The sequence below is a fragment of the Trachurus trachurus genome, assembly GCF_905171665.1.
Source record: "Trachurus trachurus genome assembly, chromosome: 3".
Taxonomy (NCBI): Eukaryota; Metazoa; Chordata; class Actinopteri; order Carangiformes; family Carangidae; genus Trachurus; species Trachurus trachurus.
Genome location: NC_139893.1, coordinates 18,495,360 through 18,514,864, shown reverse-complemented (window position 1 = coordinate 18,514,864; position 19,505 = coordinate 18,495,360). Strand labels below are relative to the sequence as shown.

Below are 19,505 nucleotides of genomic sequence, written 5' to 3'. Positions count from 1 at the left end.
TCTTAGACTTTCATTTAAAAGTTGCCAGCAAAATATCCTCCTGGTACCAGTCGGCAGATTTTTTAAAAATCCCCCAAAATCTTAAACTAAATATCCAAAGCCTTATTTTGAGTTGACTAATGATAATGTGTTGTAATAACGTTTGGGCATATGCAGTGCATAATAAGGTAAAAATGTGTTTTTAGAAAGTCTCATTTCAAAATACAGTAGGGAAGCTGAAGAAGGATGTGTTGTGGTTATGCATATGCAGGCAGTTTGATTCTAGAAACTCAGCACGTTCTGCTGCTGTAATAACAAGGATTTTTGCTTAATTTCCCCAGAGGATTGTAGTCTCTGCTGTCAAAGTCTAGGAAAATCAAGCAAATGTACAGAAATATAAACAAATGAATTGTGTTGCCTTGACATTTAATTTTGTTAAATTATCAATTTAAGCTCATGTATAGTCAGATTCATGAGATTAAACTGATAACTGAACAGTTCTATTGAATAGTGTATCTCCAGTCCAATTGCAGTGAAAATGGTGTCATAGAATTAATATCAGCCACTTGGATACTCTCTTCGAGTCCTATTTTTAGCCGGTATGTGTGTGTGCACATACACACGTGTACCATGTGCATATGTAAGTGTGACAGCCATCACTGGGTTGCCTCACTAACTCTGTTGACAGTGGGTTTTCAGACAGCCAGCAGCTAAAGCCTAATGTGATTACTGTCTTTGTGAAAGGGCTAGATAGGAGGTTAAGGGGTGGGTATGGCTGCGCGTGCGTGCGTGTGTGTATGTATGATGTGATGGGGGTACCATTGTGTGTAGAGCTTCGTCGTCATATAGGCTCTCTCATCACAGCCTGTCCTTTGAGCTGTGAAGGATCAGCTTACCATGGGCTTGTGATGAAGTGACTACATTGTGCGCCAGCCTTTGTACTGTGGCTGCTACTGATAATGGCTCCTCTGTCTTCCCACAGCTGAAGAAGCCAAGGAACTGGAAGAAGAGGAGTCAAAGACAGGTCAGCCAATCCACACCTGGACAAGTCGTTCGATGTATCCCAGACCTGCTGTATGTTTGAGCTAGCACTGCAGTGCAGGTCCATGCACATAAAGCAAGTCCGGGAAACAGCAGCAGTTGAAAATCCAATTGTTAAAGGGACAACAAGGAGTTTTGGAAAGCAAAGTGTTTTCACACTACATTTCCCATGAGCCTCCGTGCGCACGGTAAAATTCTTGGATTGGCGCAAGACGGATGAAAGCAAAAACATTTTCCAAGAATGTTTTCATTAATCAAGAACGAAAGTCGGAGGTTTGAAGACTATCAGATACCGTCGTAGTTCCGACCATAAACAGCGATTCGGCAGTGTTATTCCCATGACCCACTGGGCAGCGTCCGCAAAACCAAAAGTAGGAAATGCTGGGCAAGCCGACCACTAATAATAATAACAAAATAACAATAAAGACAAAATTATATATTTATCGAAAATGGACCCATCAACAACTGTGGGTAACGTAGATTCATCCACATTAATATGAGACTTTTTCATAACCAAATACAAACTCCTCGTTGTCCCTTTAAAGTCTTATACCCTTTTGATAAAAGTGATACTGAAATATTGAAATGTATTTAATGCTTTTAACTGTCTGAGCAGTGTAATCATGCAAGGATGTAAACACTGTCAGGCACAGGCATCAGTGCATTTTATCCACTGAAGAGAAAAAAGAATTAATGCTGTGTCAAGTGGACAGCCCGACCAGACTTAGTCTTAGAAACTTGATCTTGCATCGTTTTCTACCTAATTCAGATTTTTAATCGACTCCGCAAAGCATCAAAAACTAACCTAAGAAACAGCCACAAATTATTCTGGCAAAAGAAGTCCAGGTGGCTTGATGGTATGGAGATCCAGCAGAACAAATTACTGAATAATAAGTTTGTTTACTGAAGTGTGAGTGAACGCTGATTAAGCATGAGTGCACATGAGAAATGCGACCAACTCTGGGCATGGAATCCATTCAACACAGCGGCCCAATGGCATAACTCTTCCGCTATGTGGTTTAGACGGAGAGAAGGAGACAAACTCATTAAGTGATGCCAACAACCTGTTTTACATTATACGTTCCCTCAAAGCTGCAGCTGTAACTGAAAAATCTATCTTGTCTATAAATTTAATAGTAACAAGTTCCACAAAATGCCAACAATAGTGGTGCAATGTCCTGTGCTCTAATAACTCAGTTTACCAAGCCAGAGTGTGACTCGCTGTTTCCGCCAACAATGGATGCACAGATATAAGAGTGGTATCAATATTCTTGTCGACATCTATGCAAGAAAGCAATTAATCATAATTCCTAAAACGTTGAACAAGTCTTTCAATATTCAGTTAGAAATTCAGGATTCCCTGTGACTATTCATTTGAAAGAAGTCATAGATTCTGCTCCAGATTCATTTCTTTGCTTTTAAAGAGCTTTTACGAAGTTTATGTGTGCTTAATTTTCCATGATGGCAGTGATGCGATATTTTGCTTAGTATGTATGAATATGACCTTATGAGTCCACGATTAATTTAGCCATTAGCAAGCAGGGCAAGCTTCTCCTGCCTGCCCAGCCTCAGTAACTACCCCTCACAGTCCTGAGCAGTTCTCCCTCAAGCGTTAATGTCATTAGAGTTATTCATTTGACTCCTTCTTTAGTCTGATTGAATTATTTAGCCTTTCTGTGAACAGCAAAGTTAATACCATGTGATTTTAATAAGCTGAGAGGTGAAGGAGAGTCTCTGAGTGAAGGGGGACAATGACTTTTATTCTCTAATGCCTCTCTCATGAATGTTTCAGTGAGATCTGTGCAGCCAGGAGCAGGGTCAGCCAACCCACAACTAGTGAGACTTAATAGTTGAGCTTTAGCAGAGGGGACTGTGCAAGGAGGAGTGGGACTGGGAGACTGTAGTGCGCCTGTGCTCCAATGACATGAAAGCAGCTCGCTCCCTCTCGTCATTGTCCACACACCTGGTTCATCCAGGTGGACGTTGTGGGCGGTGAGCTGGTGAAGTCAAGCTAATGGCTCTGCCTTCTGAGATCACTCAGTAAGCACTTCAGACAGGCAGCTTTGTTTTGCCATCTGGCTCCAATTGCGCTGACAAAAGCAGAGGTTCCTGCATGAGACAAAGGAGCTGAAATGAGCCCCACTTTAATAAACCCAGGATGATGGGGAGCCACGTTTGTGTGTTATCTTAATGAACTGTCCAAAGGAGACTGCGCCTCCCCTTTCAAAGCCAGCCTGATTGGAACAATAACCAGTGATAACTAGGGACCTGTGCTCATTCATTTGCAGTGGAGTGGGATCCCTTTGTTGCTTTTACAGCAGAGGCAAATAATGTTTAACAAACAGTGGAGCACAAATTCTGGATTTATTTGCAGTGCTAAAGCCAACAGCAACCCCTTCACACACGCATAACCCCTTCTCACAGGTCCACACACGCAACCCCATGCGAAGAGACACACGCATACATACACAGCATAGACAAAAAGATGCACTGTGAAGCACCGATGTACATCCACATGGAGAGATTTGCAGTGTGTACAGTTCTTGCTGCCTTCCTCTGTCACCTTGCCACCTCCTCTCTTAAACGTGCTCAGTAATCTGAGCGTGATGTGCTGGTTTAGAGGGGGCTGCAGTCACGCAAGTGCAGCTTCTCCTGTCAGAAGTTGGCTTGAGTTTGTGTTTCTTAGCCCCCGTCTGCCTAAATCCTGGACTCTGAGGCGTCAGGCCTTAGCAACAAGGCCCTGGAAGAGAGTGTTAGTCAGTGACCCAGTTCTTTCATAGACAAAGAATTGTTGGAAAGAACAATTTGACACACCCTCTGAAAAGGGAGCTTCATGTGAAAAACTGGTTTATTAACCCCTCTTAACTGAGGCAAGGTCCCATGATGTTGAAAAGCTAGGGAGTATTAGTCCTGTTAAAGCATATAGCAGAGAGAAGCCATACCTGTCTCTGTCTTCTGACTCCATCATGTCAAGTCCACCTCTGAAAGCCCAGTAGCTCATCACCCAGAATATTGTGTTGATTTTAAGATTCTAGCTTATTAAGGTTATTATATGTAAATGTGCAGACAGACAAAAACAAGGACAGCTGTAGCAGGGTCATATTCACCTCTGCTTTGTCTATTGAGTTATTTGCATTGCAGTGAAACTACAACACATGGGGAATATAATATTTACCTTATGCCTCTCATAGGAATCAATGTCTGGCAATGGCATCATGCGTGAATAAATTAAGTAATAAATATGAACAATAATAATAAATAAATAACAAATAATAAATATTCACCAAATGTCATCATGTAATCCACAGATAGCAGCACCTTCTCTTTGTATTTAAACATTAAAATTATGATAATCTTTGTCAGTTATTGAGCTGTGACATCTTTTAGAACACACAGACTTGTCAACTGCCTAGCGATAAACCAGAAACACCGTGGTCACACTGCCATTAAAAATGAAGAAATAAGCTACAGCTCCAAACTAAGTTTTATGAACAAACAACCACAGATTGATACTTCTCACACAAAGGCTCTGACACTTGCAGGAGCAGCAACACATCTGTTTTACCAGTTTTCTCAGTGGTCTCTGTGTCTCCTCATTGTGTGTCCTCAGTCCGAACAGAACAACAGTAACTGACCACGGTGTAAGAGATTTAATGTTACAACTTAATTGGTAATACTGATTGCTTCAGTATTACCAATAAGCATGAAACCACCAACTGTCTTATCTTTATACTGACACGACCATTTGACCATGTAAACTACTCCCATATTAGCGAATGGAACAGATACAGTAGTAACAGAAGTGAGGCAGCATATTTTTTTAAAACCTGGCCCTTCCCTTATCTTGATTGTAATTTCCAAAGGTACCCCTGTGGAGTTTTCAACCACTAGCTGTGCTGTGGTACAATGTTTACAAGAGGATTTTGTTTGTTTTCAGGCAGTGCAAATTACGTCCCGCTGTTAGTTTCATGTTATTCCACTAATCAACAGCTGATCATTTTTGCAAATGTTTCATGAGGAAGAAAATGTACTCGGCATATTTGTTACACCTTAAGGATACATACAATGTGTTTTGGTGGGTAACACATAGGTTTAAACTGATCTTTAGTTTGTTTACAAAAAACTCCACAGGGCACCTTTAAGTTAGTTTGTTTTTCTTATTTAAAGTATTGACATTAATTTGCAAGCCCACTCTAAGCCACACACAGAGCATACAATTATGGCAAAAATCCCTGAACTGAAATTATTGTGGCCCACAAAAAAACACAACAACTTGAAACTGGATTCTTGGAATAAGTGGCATTCACAGATGAAGGCTTATTAAAAAGTTGCACAGTCTTAACATAACCCAGTTTGACAGACCTGCAGGTCACTAACATGCCATTCCACATTGCTACAGTTCGAATAAGGAAGGCCCTGGAAAGCAGCCCCAGGCAGCTATACTTGACATGCCCTCCCTTTCCACTGGCACCAAATACTCAACCACTGGGCTCTCCCAGCGGTCACACATTACTGACTAAACATATGTAAATAGAACATTCATGTTGCCTTCATTATTAGATGTGGGTCACTGGATAACTTCAAGAGCACTAATTAAAAGAGCTCCCTGCACACCATTGCTTAGTAGTTGCATACACATTATTCAAGCACTGCACTCATGCTCCTTGCTTGTTCAGCACCATGCAGTAAACTACATGTTTACTACTGTGTTTTCTCCAGGAGATGCCGTTTCATTGGGGAAAGCCAAGTAATACTGGTCTGATTATAATGGGAATTAGAAAATCCTATCATACAGGCCTAATTATCTTATTATGTACTAATGGATGTTTCCCATGGTTGCTTTTTGCCCAATAACATGTTCTCATCTTCAACATTCAAACGTGTTATTGTAGATAACAAAAGAGGATTGTCACTTTTATTATCCTTTTGTTATTCTTTTGCCTTGAGATTGGAAAGAAACTCATCAAGAATTTGCTGCACACTGAGCAACTTCTGCAACCTCTCAGAGGTTATCTACTGGTCCGTGATGAAAAGGCCACCAGATCCTTGTCAGAAGAGATAGAGGAAAAATAGCAGCTCCTAAATCATTTGGAATAATGAGCGATGTCACAGTCAAATCACTGAGAGCTGTGCATCACAACAACGAGGCCAGTCACTCTGTTCTGGCTGGTTTGCATTTAAGGCTAAAGTAACAGTGCAAAGATCACTTTCTGTGAGAGAACAGGGCTACGTTTAGAGTGAAGGCAATCTTTTTTCCTGGGCTGAATCCCCTTGTACAGGTGCCATTTACATCCTTCTGGCATCCAACCCTTCCCTCCCCCCATTCCCCCTTCTGTCATGTAATCTACACTCCTCTGACAGCACAGCCAAGGTCCAGTGGGAGAGTGCCTATCCATCTCACTACCCCAATCTGCCTCCCCTGTTTGGTTCCACATGAGCACTCAGCTGCTGTGACTAATTAAATAAAGCGCTGTGCCCTCTGCTTCCTGTTAGCCATGGCAAGGTTGGTGCACAGAAATGGAGCAGAGGAGGAGGGATGCTGAAGGAGGAGGGAATGCGATAACAGCTACAAAGCCTGAGATAATGCTACGGTCCATGAGACAATAGACATGAAAGTTGATGCCAGCGTGACCACTGTACAGAAATCGCACTGTTCACTTTTATTGATACAATATTTTTAACCCCAGTATTCATTCTTGTCTGTTCTCTTCTCCTCAGCCATGACACCACTGAAAAGTTAAGGCCAAGAGAATAAAGGTGAGTGTGATTTTAATATGTGTTTACATATGCCTTTAGGTAAAGCACACTTGTGTTTCATGTGTTGCTCAGGTGTCGCACACTTCTCACTTTTTTTCTCCTTACCACAATTGTCTGGTGTTCTCAGCAGTAATTCTCTGGAGGCCACAGTGTCTCTGGAGGCTAAGGGTAAGTGCTGCTGTAATGAGGCCGGGCTGCATTAATTCAGCAGACAGTCTGGAATATGAGAAGTCTTGACATTTGATTTTAGGAATCACAGGGTCACTGATTGATATGATAAATCCATTTCACTTTATCCGGCATGCAAAAACATAAATTCCCTGGCCTGCTCAAAGCCACTGAAAGAGGCTGATTAATGGTAAACATTTAATGCGTGAGTTATGCAGCCTGTCTTTCTTCTTCTTTCTTTTGGCTACTACGCATATGCAGTGCCATCCTCGTGAACTTTTCAAAGTGCCGGCCTCAGCTTTTGAGGAGCTGCAGGGAGACTATTTTGGTGTTAACAATGAGCCTCACATAATAAGGTTAATAGGATCATTTTTGCTACATTTAAGTGAATGTGTGCTGTTTTTGTGGCCCATCTTGAACATTACATGTATTTATGAGGAAAACTAGTGGAAAAAACAGACCTTGTCTGCTTACAGGCATGTTCCCATTTACCACACCAGCTTCACTGTGAGCTTTGCAGTCAGATATCCCATCGTGCTGGCTACACACACCTCAACTAACATTGTGAAGACCATGGCACAGTTCTTCCTCTTCATACTGTTCTTTTTCTACTTCTCACTTTTTCCTGTTGAATTGACACCAACTTTTGACACCTTAATATTGGTACAAAATGTAGTTTTACTTCTTTAAAAGAAATATATATATATACTGTATAAAAGCAGCCACTACCACCACCCCCCCCAAAGGGCTGTTGATCTTAAGAAGTGGATTTCTCCAGTTTTCAGACTTTGTCACCTCAGCATGGAGACAGAGTTGAGGGTATATGGTGAAAAGGTCCTCACAATGCAAGTTTATTTTCAGTCTTTTGTCTTGCACCAAAGTAGTCATCAGTACAGTCGGATGAGTAAAAAATTACACCATATGCAAATTCACAGAACAGGTTCACATGCTATAGTAAACTGAAATGGAAACCAGCACTAGAACTACTGTGTGTTTATATGACACAAAAATAAATATTTCTCAAGGTAAAAACACATAAAATAGGTTATATTTTACATTGTGTAAAGCCTTGGAGGAAAGAATTGGAGAATAGATTTTCAGCACCATGGACAGTTACACTCCCAGCACTGACCGCATGTGAGGGCATCATAGAGTGTTGTAGATACTGGTTGTGTAAATGGCCTTCTTGATTTGAACTGAAGTAGTAGTTGTATTTCCAGGCTCCAGAGAAATGGAACCACGTGTGGAGAAATGTCCTGATGGGTGCTTTACCTGAGTGTATTATAGAAACATCATCTGGAATTGCCCTGTCAGAGGTGCCTCCATGCTGTCCCCTGACTCGTGATATCACTAAATCTTACCGCCTGTATGTTCCCTCCCACTGTGCACAAAGGACATCCAGATGTTCTTTGGAGAGCAGTCATGGATAAGTGATGGTATGCCAGTGCAGGACATTATTCTTGTGGTGACATTTCCACTTCCTCCTTGAGAAAGTGTTGTCTTTACCATGTTTGAATGTTCAGTAGACATCGGCGTCTCAGTCCAAGTGTAATAGTGATGCGTTATTGTCTGACTGAGGGTTGACTGTGTGGCTGCCTCTTTTTTCAGTGAGACTGCTCTAATGGCAGGGTGACCTGGTCCTGGAACAGCAGCAGTAATACAGTGGTGGTACACAGACAGGCTTTTCCCACAGTGATACAGGCCAGGGTGCTGGCAGTGTCACTCCCAGGAGTGGCCCCATGTTCACTCAGCCATGGTCAGCCTGTGTCCCTCACTGAACCCAGCTCATGGGTCTCTGCAGGCCAGGAATAACCAACAAATCATAGCAGTTGTTAGGTCGGAGGATGTTTTTGTGTTCAAAGGACATATTTTGATATTGGATAGTGATATTTTTGGAGACATTTTGGAGGCACGCCATCAATTCTGATATGACACATACTAAAGTTGTTGTTTTTTTGTCACTCTGGTGCTGGAGAGATAACAGGTCGGTGTAGCTGGTCTGTCTTTCGTCGGAAAATGAGACACAGTTTGATTGATTTAGCAATATTTTGCTCTTCAAGACCATTCCACCTTAACTTTGCTAACAAGTGAGACCTGTACTCATAGTTATATTTCCTAAAACTTATCAGCACCTCAGACGCAGGACAGATTTGATATGCTGTGTATATTTGGCATCCAGGCCTGTGTACTGTATGTGTGTGTATAGTATGAGCACGTACTGTATCTGTTGCGGAGGTGGTAGAGTAAAATAAAGTGGATGATGTTCAGTCACACCACTGTATGTGAGTCACACTTACCTCACTCCTATCTCACATTAGCATGCAGTCTGGACTATATGTGCTCTTCACTGTGCCTCTGCTTCTCACTTTCATCACCAGCAGTTGTGTGAATACTTTTTATTACAAGGTTGTACAGTTACACCTGATTTTTATTACCATACACTGATTGGTCATTGCCATAAAGCTGCAGCACGTAGAGTGAGAAGAAGGTGATGGAAGGTGCAGAAAGTAATTTCCTGTAACTAGCCAAAATAAAGTCTGGCCAGTAGGAGTCAAAGAGAGGACATTTGTCATTACTGTAGTATCCACTGACCTTCACTGAGACTGTTATTGCTTGGTAATATCCCCTAGCCCGTAGACCTTGCCGCTGCTGAATCATCCTGGATCAATTATTCTAATATTTGTGTGGCAGTTTGGCTATCGATTAATGTATTTATGCAGAGTGCAGCATATCTTATTTAATAAAGCAAGGTTCTGCATTTAATTAAGCCATTTTAGAGTCAAGAGGCACGTTGCTTTCATACACCTTTACGTTACCTTACGTTTACGTTATCGATACACATTCTGGACTTTTGTGTATTTGGTTAGGGGGGAATATCGATAGTATTGCGATATTTTGCATGGCAATATTGTATCAATATACAGATGGCAAGTATCGATCTAGAAAAATAAGTTTATCTTATTAAAAGATGTTAACAAAGTTTTCATTTGGAGACATCATTTGCAGTTGAAAAAAATCTAATAAATCGCAATATATCAAAGCATACTGCAATATTTTTAATATCATAATAATATCGTATCAAGACACAAGTATCGTGATGATATCGTATTGCAGAGCCTCTGGTGATTCCCACTCCTAATGTTTATCCACTCCAACTTTTATTGTTTCATTACTTTCCTCCAAGCACAGATAACACAGTGCAGTTGAAAATGACTGTCTGCAGCACACTAGATATCTTGCAGATAGTGCACACTGTGTTGTTGCCATTGTTACCCGCTTAGATTCACCATGTGCAATCACTAATGTCACATACACGTCCATGTGGTAACCTTGTGGTTTTGGAAACTTGGACAAGAGACAAGTAGTTAATCATTGTCTTGTTTTTCCTGGTTCTTCTACTCAACATTCTATGAGTATACTATGAAGGTAAGAAATGGGTGGTTTCAGTTCTCCTTCCTTCTCTTCTTACCCAGCAGAGTTAAGTCAAGGTCAAGACCACTGTTATAAATATGGGCCAAAAATCCACAATAGTCCAAAAACTAATGATGTTCAGTGTGAGTCACTCGTTATTTTCTACTGTTTTTGGCTTTTTCCTTTGAAGTTTTTCTCTTTGTTTTTGCCAGTGGAAGGATACTCACTGATTGTTGCATAACCTCAGTGTCTGAATAATGCTAGTTCCCTGCAACTCTTCAGAGAAATCCGCTAGTATTATTGTTCTTTGGGCTCTAGAGCTAAATACATTAATTACACAACTGACTCAGCTGACATAAAAGGAAAATATCAGTAGTAAAATTGTCTAAATAAACCTTACAAATTTCCAGGTGAAGTTCTGCATTGAATTACAAGACCTGGGTTCAAAATTTAAAAAGATTTTTTAAAGTCTCTTTTGGTTCTTTTTATATGTAAAGGGACACTAAGGAATAGTACTGTACAGAACCTTGGCCCAGCCAGAGATGGCTGCAAACAACAAAAGGATAAATATTCAAAGGTAGACATGAAGGGAATAAAGAAAACTCAGCATGGACCACCCGGTCATCTACCTGAGGACTTTCGATGAATTCCAATGAGAATGCAGATGACGCTTCTTTTAAGATAGACCCTGTAGGTGCAATTAGTGCTACATAATGGCACTTCCCCAGCTCCTTCAGCACAGCTGTGAAATATTGATTTAATTCACCCCTATATATTCACTTAAACTCTGGACTGTCATACTAAGAATATATCTCATTGTTATACTTTTTTTCCCGTAATAGCTCAGGGTTTACTCTGTCATGGTTTTATAAGTACAGACTGTGCATAGGGAGTCTTTTCTCAAAGGATGGGGAGGAGATAAAAAGGGCGTAAAATAGAGAGAAGTTTGAAAGCAGAAAACGAGTCTAAGTGTATTTAAAAGGCAGCTGCAGCCAGGTGTAGGAGATGAGATGTGAACTTTTAGATGATCCCGTTTTATTTAGTTGGTTGGAAGAGTAGAGAAGGGCTGGGAGAGACAGGAGGGAGCTTCTCTAGTTCCTCTCTGCTGTATGTGGCAGGTGAAGCCTGGCAGACACTGATGATGTCAGACAGGACACTTACGATGGACCCTTTCCAGGGAGGTGTGGGGTGTCTTGAAGTGGCGTTTGACTCACTAATCCAGTGTCTCTGATCTCTGCATTATTTATGCTTTTGTCTCAGCCATTTATCAACATTTTTATACCTTGCAGCCTCATTCTACAGTACATCACCTGTGATGGAATAGGTTGCAGCGATGATAGCCTCTGAGGGAAGCCAATAACCAAATATAGTGGCTCATATTGATATCAGAAAACTGTGGAATGGACAAGTGTGCTGCACAGCAATCTCTGCATACTGTTGAAAACCCTGGCAAACATCCATCCACATCAAAACAGTGCAGTGAAAAATAAAATATATTGAGTAAAATGCTGCGCTAGCTCCACTTCCGTACCTTAATATTAATTTTTATGACACGAAGCTGGTAATATGCGAGTTGCGGTAGGAACTGCACAGCGACTGAATCAGTGATCAATGACAACTAATGAACACGGTAGGAGTTCTGCTCTGTTTGCCTCTCCACAGAGAGCTGCCTTCTCCAGAGAGCTCTTTTACTCCTTTTTTTTGCCAGAAAAGCACAGGAGCCTTCATTGAAACCAACTGCCTCTGGGCTCAATTAACTACCATAGATTACTCATAATGCAGATGAGAGACTGTGTACAAGAGTAGAGATGTGGCGATGTTGAAAAACACACACCAATGGAAGTGCATGCATGAATACAGGCAACTGGGGCATTGTGGTGTTGAGATATGCAATCAATGTATAGATGCTTAAAAAAGCAGATGGTACTTAAGCAAAATGAAGTGATTATTGAGACGATCAAAATAGGCTGCATGCACTAATGTATATTCTCTGAGGCTTGATGCACCAAAGTATATGGACATCAAATGGAGCGATTAAAACTGTAATATAAAAGGCAAAAAGGCACTGGATTTTTTGTATCCATGACAACTATTCATGATAAATGTTGTATACATGAAGGCCCAAGCCCACCCACCAGTGCCTGTGACCCTGCAGCAGATGTATGTTTTGTAGGGTTACTGTGGTCACTAGGTCGTGGCTTTGTCATGGCATATTAACATCATTTGATATTCCTCATTCAGGACACTTGCTTTCAGTTTTTCCTCCCTGCAAAACATGTCTGAAGAAGCATACATGCCTGAAGACAACACCTCCTGACCATTCACAAAATCCTCACCTCATATCTGAGTCTTTCTCTGGATTTCTCTGAACTTTTGCCCATTTGAAATGTCCCATTGGCTGTAACCTGCAATACCCAGAGTTCAGTTTTTAAGCCTCAATTAGTCTTGTCACAAGTCGAACCAGCCTATTGTTTACAGAGGATGACTATCAAAGAGGATATGTTTTGCACCAGAGAATTTACAGATGGCACAGACCTAAACGCTGAACAGCCCCCCCACTGGGATGGAAATATGCTAAATATGTTGTTTATTGAGAGGCGAGATGACTTTTATGTGTGGCTTTCTGAAGTGTGCACACATTATCGCGAAGTTCCACATGCTCAGCAAAAAGGGGTTTAATATGCACGTCTTTGCATGCTACCTAACTTTTCTTTTAATTGTAGCAGCAGATAAACTAATGAGATAATGAGGATATTCAAAACCAAGTGCAGAGGAACGGCACTGCTGAGAGGCACTGACGTGAGAATGTTCTTGTTACAGCCGAGGCATCAGATACGATTGTTTTATATTGTGTCACATGCAGATGATTAGTGGTACATTAGTAAATATTAATGCTGTCAATAAATTAAGATGATCATGTTACTCTGGTTGGACATTATCTCCAACAACATGTTTATTGAGGACAATTACTTATTATCACTTGCAACCTTTTTTTCATTGCTGCTTCTCCTCTGCATTCTGTGTTGTTTTAAGCTACTACACAATCGCCTGTGTCATTTCCATCCCTTGATTTTACAGTCTGTGACATTGGCAACAACAAGATACAAAAACACAGTAGGATATCAGTAATTGTGCATCAGGCAGCAGTTGCTTATTGCTGTAAAATTGGCACCAAACTATTTTTTTACACACCATGAAACATTAATAAATTATTAAACGGGCAAAAAGACACATAGTATGTGTGTGCACTCACTGTATAAAAGAAATGGTTACCCACAATTGACCCACTATAGGCTGAAATGTACTGAATGTAAACTCATTGACGTTAACATGTCACAGTCCTTCAGCCATGCTCAGTTCAGCATATAAGGTGACAGTCACCTTCACGCTGCAACAAATAAATCACAACACAGGTGGAAGATGGTCATGGCATGTCACCCTAAATATTCATCCAGATTAACATACTGAGAGAGTAAGTAGTATAGGGTAAATTGAAGAGGCCGGCATCCCAGTGTGAGCGCAGAATGAACTGTGACTCTTTCTATTTCCTTTTCTTTCTACCTTTCTCTTGGTACTGAGTCACCTCGCCTTTGGGGCTTACCACAGGAGTCTCTTCAAACGATATTTTAGACTGAAGTGAAGAATCAAGATTAATGCACTTCCACGTCCCACCCAGGCTCTGGGGGAGGGGGTCTTATAATTAACACCAGGAGGGCTGCAGGTTGCTTTTGGAGAGAGGTCGAGGGTGGGTGCCTCAACCATAGAAAAAGAGCTGATAAGGATTGTTAGAGTGTGGTGTATGCTCCTGCTTTGGAATAACAATGGAGTGGTAACAGAATGACCTGTCACACACCTCACTCTGGGTTATTGTTATTGGGACAAAGTGGAGAGGCCTATAACAAGAGCTGCTGGATTACTGCATCATTCATACTGATCATTGTGAATTATCACTCCACAGAGCCACTGTTTTTTTTTCCGTCTTTATGTCAGTTCCATATTTGCAGAGATTTCTATACATTTCTGAAACACGGTTTTGAGCTCTGCTTCACCCTGCAGGGAAAAAGACACTCATAATCTTAATGAAGTGTACGACTAAAAAGAAATGCTAAAGAATGGTTTGACATTTTGAAGAATATTCATTCAGCAGCTCGTTGGCCTACAGCTCAGCAGAAATATGGAATACAGTAAGACTTCACCTGTGTGATAAGGTTAAAGCTCACAAGTTAAATAAAACAGCTTGTGATACAGGACCAAAGTGAATAACAGCTAGCTGTGGTTTGACACAGTGTTCGTTGGCTAGCTGAGGTCAGTCATGCAAATCACACAAGGAAACATTATCCTCTTTAAAATAGTATATATAATATAATATGCTGTTATATAAGCTAGTCTATAAGCATTGTTTTGTGCAGAGACCAAACAAAACATGATCTAATGTGTCAATTGGTCAACTTTGATGATGCTCAGGCTTCAAATTTTCTCATCCAAGTCCTGTGATTGCTAATTTATGGTACATTAGTATAACTGAGTCCACAAATTATCTTAAAACGAGGGGCTAGTGAGAGAGAGCGACGGTTCAGTTTTCAACTTTATTTGCTGTAGTTGGGGGCATAAACCGTACAGTTTACTTGAAGGCTATGTATTTACTACATGCATGGTTAAGCCTAATAATAATAGCCTCTTATATTTCTTCCCATGTTGATGATACTAATGGCTACTTAAATATCTCCCACACTCCACTATTTGTGTCCTGCAGGACCCATGGGATCCTATTTCTGTTGCAGCCCTCTTCCTTGAAGACTTGTAGGGTATCTGTTAAAATGTAAATGTAACCATGAAAGCAGGTCTGTAAATCCTCTTTGAGAAGTATACACTGTACCTCATAATTATCCATCCTTGCCTAGTTAAATTGTCATGATGTGTTTGATCATCTGGTAATGATCTTTAAGTATCACCAAGGTTAAGCTATACTTTCTCATTATCCTGAATACTTCTTCAAGGTTATTCCCAAACATTTACTTTCATAGTCTTGTGTCTGATGTCTGAAGGGGAAGTTACCATCGGAGAGAATGAGATATGGCACCTACATTTCAATGTAAATTAGGAAAGAAACGGACACGTCGTTGCTTTACAATGGTTCATTAGATTGAATCCACTGTGCCGCTGTATCTTTTACGTGAACAATCTCCTATCACCCGAGTAAATTAGTGTGCAATCCTGTGAACCTGCTGTAAATGAATCTGTCCATCAGCTTGCGTCTCAGGTGTTGGGAGTGGATGAGCGGTTCTGCGGTGCCATGGCTGCTTTGGATTCTTAGACAGAGAGAAACTGTCTTTTAAACACTTAAGCTGGAGTTTACTTCTTGATTGCCAGTGTTAACAATCCCAGAGAAAAAGTACAAATCTTTTGAGGGTGGTTGTTTCGGTTATTTTCTAACATTTTAATTGATTCTGCTATAGATGTTCATCCAGTGCCTGGGTGAACGTAGGGGTCTTTCATTTCAGCCCTACTCCACTTTGAGAGACATGTCTTTAGATCTATCTAGGGGCATGTAGGAATCTGATGAGAAAATGCATGTGTGAAAATTGTGTTTTGTTCATCTGGGTGATGAATACATTGGCAAGTTGGATTACCTTCTGACAGGGAGCAAATGGAAGCCAAACTGCAATTTCAAATCGAGCCCTGCCTTATAAGACGGATACTCTTGCAATGAGCTTTGCAATTTGCAAAGATTCCAATCATTCGGTGACAGTGGCTTTATAACTGTATCAGTTTTTACTTTTGAAGCTGCTGGCAAAGCCCTCGGGGTTTCATTTAGGATTTATCCACATCACACCAGCCTGTCATGTGTAAAATGTAATAAAGGGATGATAATGAGTGTCAATTAGGAGGCAGGAGAAGCTCACTAAGATAACTATTTTTGTATTTCCTGTGATGAAATACTAGGAGAGACGCAGTGTGCACTTACAACATGAGAATGCATCTGCTCACCGAGTGCACAGGTCAGTGCTATTCAAGTTACAGTATATCGAGATCAAAAGCAGATTCATGATGGGTTTAGACAACCATGCTAAAGCAAAGCAAGAGCAGAAATTCCACTCTCACAAGGCAGAGATTATTAGCTCCTCACAGGGGTTTTTTTCATGTTGCATATCTCACCAAGAAACAGAAATTAAAAGATTTATCCTGATGGGTCAGCCTACTGTATTCATTTAGGAGTCCAGTTGCATGCAGATATAGCTGGCTGCCTTGAATAATGTATCTAAAAGCTGAACCTCCAAGCATATAGCCAATATATTGCTTTTAAAGGCTTCAAGTAGAAGAGCTTCATGTGTGACATAATTAAATTCCAGCCAAGTTAATTCAAACTGTTTAATGATGCAGGGAGAACAATTTCTTTCGCTGTGATAGCAGTGGGGTGGTCCACAGGGGCTACGAGAGAGGAGAAGCATTAGAAGTTCAGAGAGGCACTTGTGATATACAGACAAGAGGATGACTAGATGGAGAGAGACTTGAAGGTTGCTGCATCCTTGGAAACACAGCCTTCCTTTGGTTTATTTGTGGATTTAAAGATGCCAAATTTGTTTTCTCCATCTTCTCTTTCAGATGATAATAATGGCAGAAGATTTAATTAAATTAAATCTACACATGGTCTCAAATATTATCAGCGGGATTGACTCTTGTTTGCTTTAGTTATTGGGTTAGCCACCGGTTATTGTGACCACCCTGTGGTGTTTCATTATTTTTCCAAAGCTAATAACCTCTCCCATGGTAAATAACCTGACATTCTACATATTGTGTTTTTGTGTCTTTTTCCAGGAGTCTGGGCCAGACGGTGGGTATGAGATGAGTCTGGCGGGTAATCCCTCTCCACCTATCCATCAACCTGGAGACTATTTCCAACGTCCCCTACAGAATGTCAAAGCCTGGCTGAGCAGAAGATGAGTCCATCATCCTCTTTCTAAGACTCCCCCACCCCCAAGTTTCTATCAAAACACATAAACATATCATGTGCCATTATTTTCTATTGCCCTTCCCTCCCTTTCTGTCAATGGAGGGCCGCGCCAGTGAGTGAATGCAGCTGAGTGGGTTGTGTTCTATGCAGTATGCAAAAAAAGGGAGCTCTGTTTGAAAACTACTGGATGTGACAGGATCCTTTCTCTGTCACTGACATCACTGTGTATAGGCTGCGATGGGGCATGTGCCAGAGACACTTAAAGAGATGACCCTGCCTCAGTTGCCATCACTGTCTCTCTGCCAGTGAGAGAGCTTGGCTCTCCCATTACTCCTGCACTTGCTAATTAGTGTCTGTCGTTGGAGTAACTTGTACCTGTCAGTGTGTGCCGCTCTCCTATATTCAGTAACTTGAAGGAATTGAAATTGAATGCCAGCTAAGCTCCAACAAACTGCAAATGGTGCATGGGATACACCCTGATATTCTCACTGACCTGACAGCCTTACATGTAAGAAATTGTTTTTAATGAACACAGACGATCTCAGCTAGTTTGCTACAGCTGGAGTGGAATGTTCTATCGCTTCCAGGCTAAGGCCTGTACAGAGTGTTTTTACTGCTTTTTTTAGGTACTTGAGCAAGTCCCTGTGCCATATGTCCATGTATGAATGCCAAAGCCGTTTGTGTCAGATAACCCAGTGCCTATTTACATTAAAGAGACATGGTGAAACTGCCTGGTCATTGGTAATTATTGGTCCCATTCCCAGTGCCACTTTGTGTTTGTCCAGGCAGAACAAGGTTGAGTTTATTACAGACATTTCTTCACCCACAGGATAAGCCATGCTGTTCAAATTCATCCTCCACTTTTTCATTAGTTGATTTATCTGCCAAATAGACTATTCTACATAATGAGTAAAACATGAATTATGGTCAGAGTAATACAAATATTTCATTTACATGCAGATCAACACTGACAAGTTGAATTGTTCCCAGTTAGACGCAGTGCTATTTTAGGGCTAATCCCTCTCTGTTTGCAGATGCTCAGTCATCCCAAACATTTTACTTGTTTTGAATAATGGATTTTCTCTGTGATTGTTTGTCGCTGTCATATGCGAAGTAGCTATCTTGCATCAAGTCTGACTTGTGTAAGTAGTGCAGAAATACCTCCCCAACACACCCACGCGCTCACATGCACAGGAACACGCACTCATACTGTGTCCTCCTCCCTAAGCTGGATGAGACTGTTGATCAAACCCCAGGCTGTGCCCAACTGTGCAGATCTCTCTGTACAGTAGCCCTTGACCTTGCTGTGTGTCCTCATGGCCCAGACACCCGCCTGAAATTAAATTACAGATTAGTGGCTCTAGGCCCAAAGAGGGGTTTATTTGGTTGGCCCCTCTCTGAGAAGCGCTCATTCTTTCATTCAGAGACTGGGGGAAAAAATGTCATAGGATTTAAGAAAGAAAATGCCAGTCTTGAAGACATTTTCTTTCTTCTGACAGTGGTAACTGGAAGCAGTGGTCCCCTAAAACTGAAATGTCTGCAAAGACTTCTAAATCGTACAGCATATTAGAGGGGACAGAGGGCCAGGGGAAATATGTTTGTGTGGGGCGGGGGGAGCAGGAAAAGTTAAACCGCAGAAAGACTGGTGAAACAGCAGCTCAGCAGCTCACTCTTTCTTTAGACCCTGCTTAATGTATACCTTGTAAATTAAAATAAAAAAAAATAAAAAATCATTCTTATGAGACAAAAGCAGCAAAATTCCAAGCTCTAATTAATTGCAAAATTCCAAGCTCTAATTAATTTGCTAAGCCATTCTTTCCCCTGCAAATTACATTTGTTCCCCACGAGTGACAAACAACTGGAAATCAAATAGAAAGAAAAAACATTTTTTGTGTTGTTGTTTCTCTTTTTTTTTTCTTTTACTTGAAGGACTGTGATTTTGGAGGATTCCCATTTGATTTTCATTAAATCAGCATCCTTCTCTGCCCAACTGCAAACTGGATTTCAAGTATGGAGCTACACTACCAAGTTTTAATTTACAGTTTCAACATCTCCAAATACATAATGTCAGCAGCACTGCCCCTGATCCCATCTGTCTACACCTGCCAACTCCAGCAAGTTAATAGTTCTTCACTTAACTTTCCTTCACATCTGTAATTGATCACACTTAATGCCACCTCTCACGGACCTGGGCTCA

The 19,505-nt window shown here is 41.0% G+C and overlaps 1 protein-coding gene across 3 annotated transcripts in view; it reads left to right on the top strand.

The window, feature by feature from the left end:
* The window catches only part of cd276 (CD276 molecule), a 63,023-nt gene extending 45,007 nt beyond the window's left edge, over window positions 1–18,016 (top strand). For all 3 annotated transcript variants that reach the window (XM_083969208.1, XM_083969209.1, XM_083969210.1), the window contains 3 exons: window positions 962–1,003; window positions 6,739–6,777; window positions 17,173–18,016. In XM_083969208.1, coding sequence (XP_083825334.1) covers window positions 962–1,003; window positions 6,739–6,761 — 65 coding nt within the window. In that variant the 3' untranslated portion in view covers window positions 6,762–6,777; window positions 17,173–18,016. The remainder of the gene's footprint in view (window positions 1–961; window positions 1,004–6,738; window positions 6,778–17,172) is intronic.
* Window positions 18,017–19,505: the final 1,489 nt, after the last annotated feature.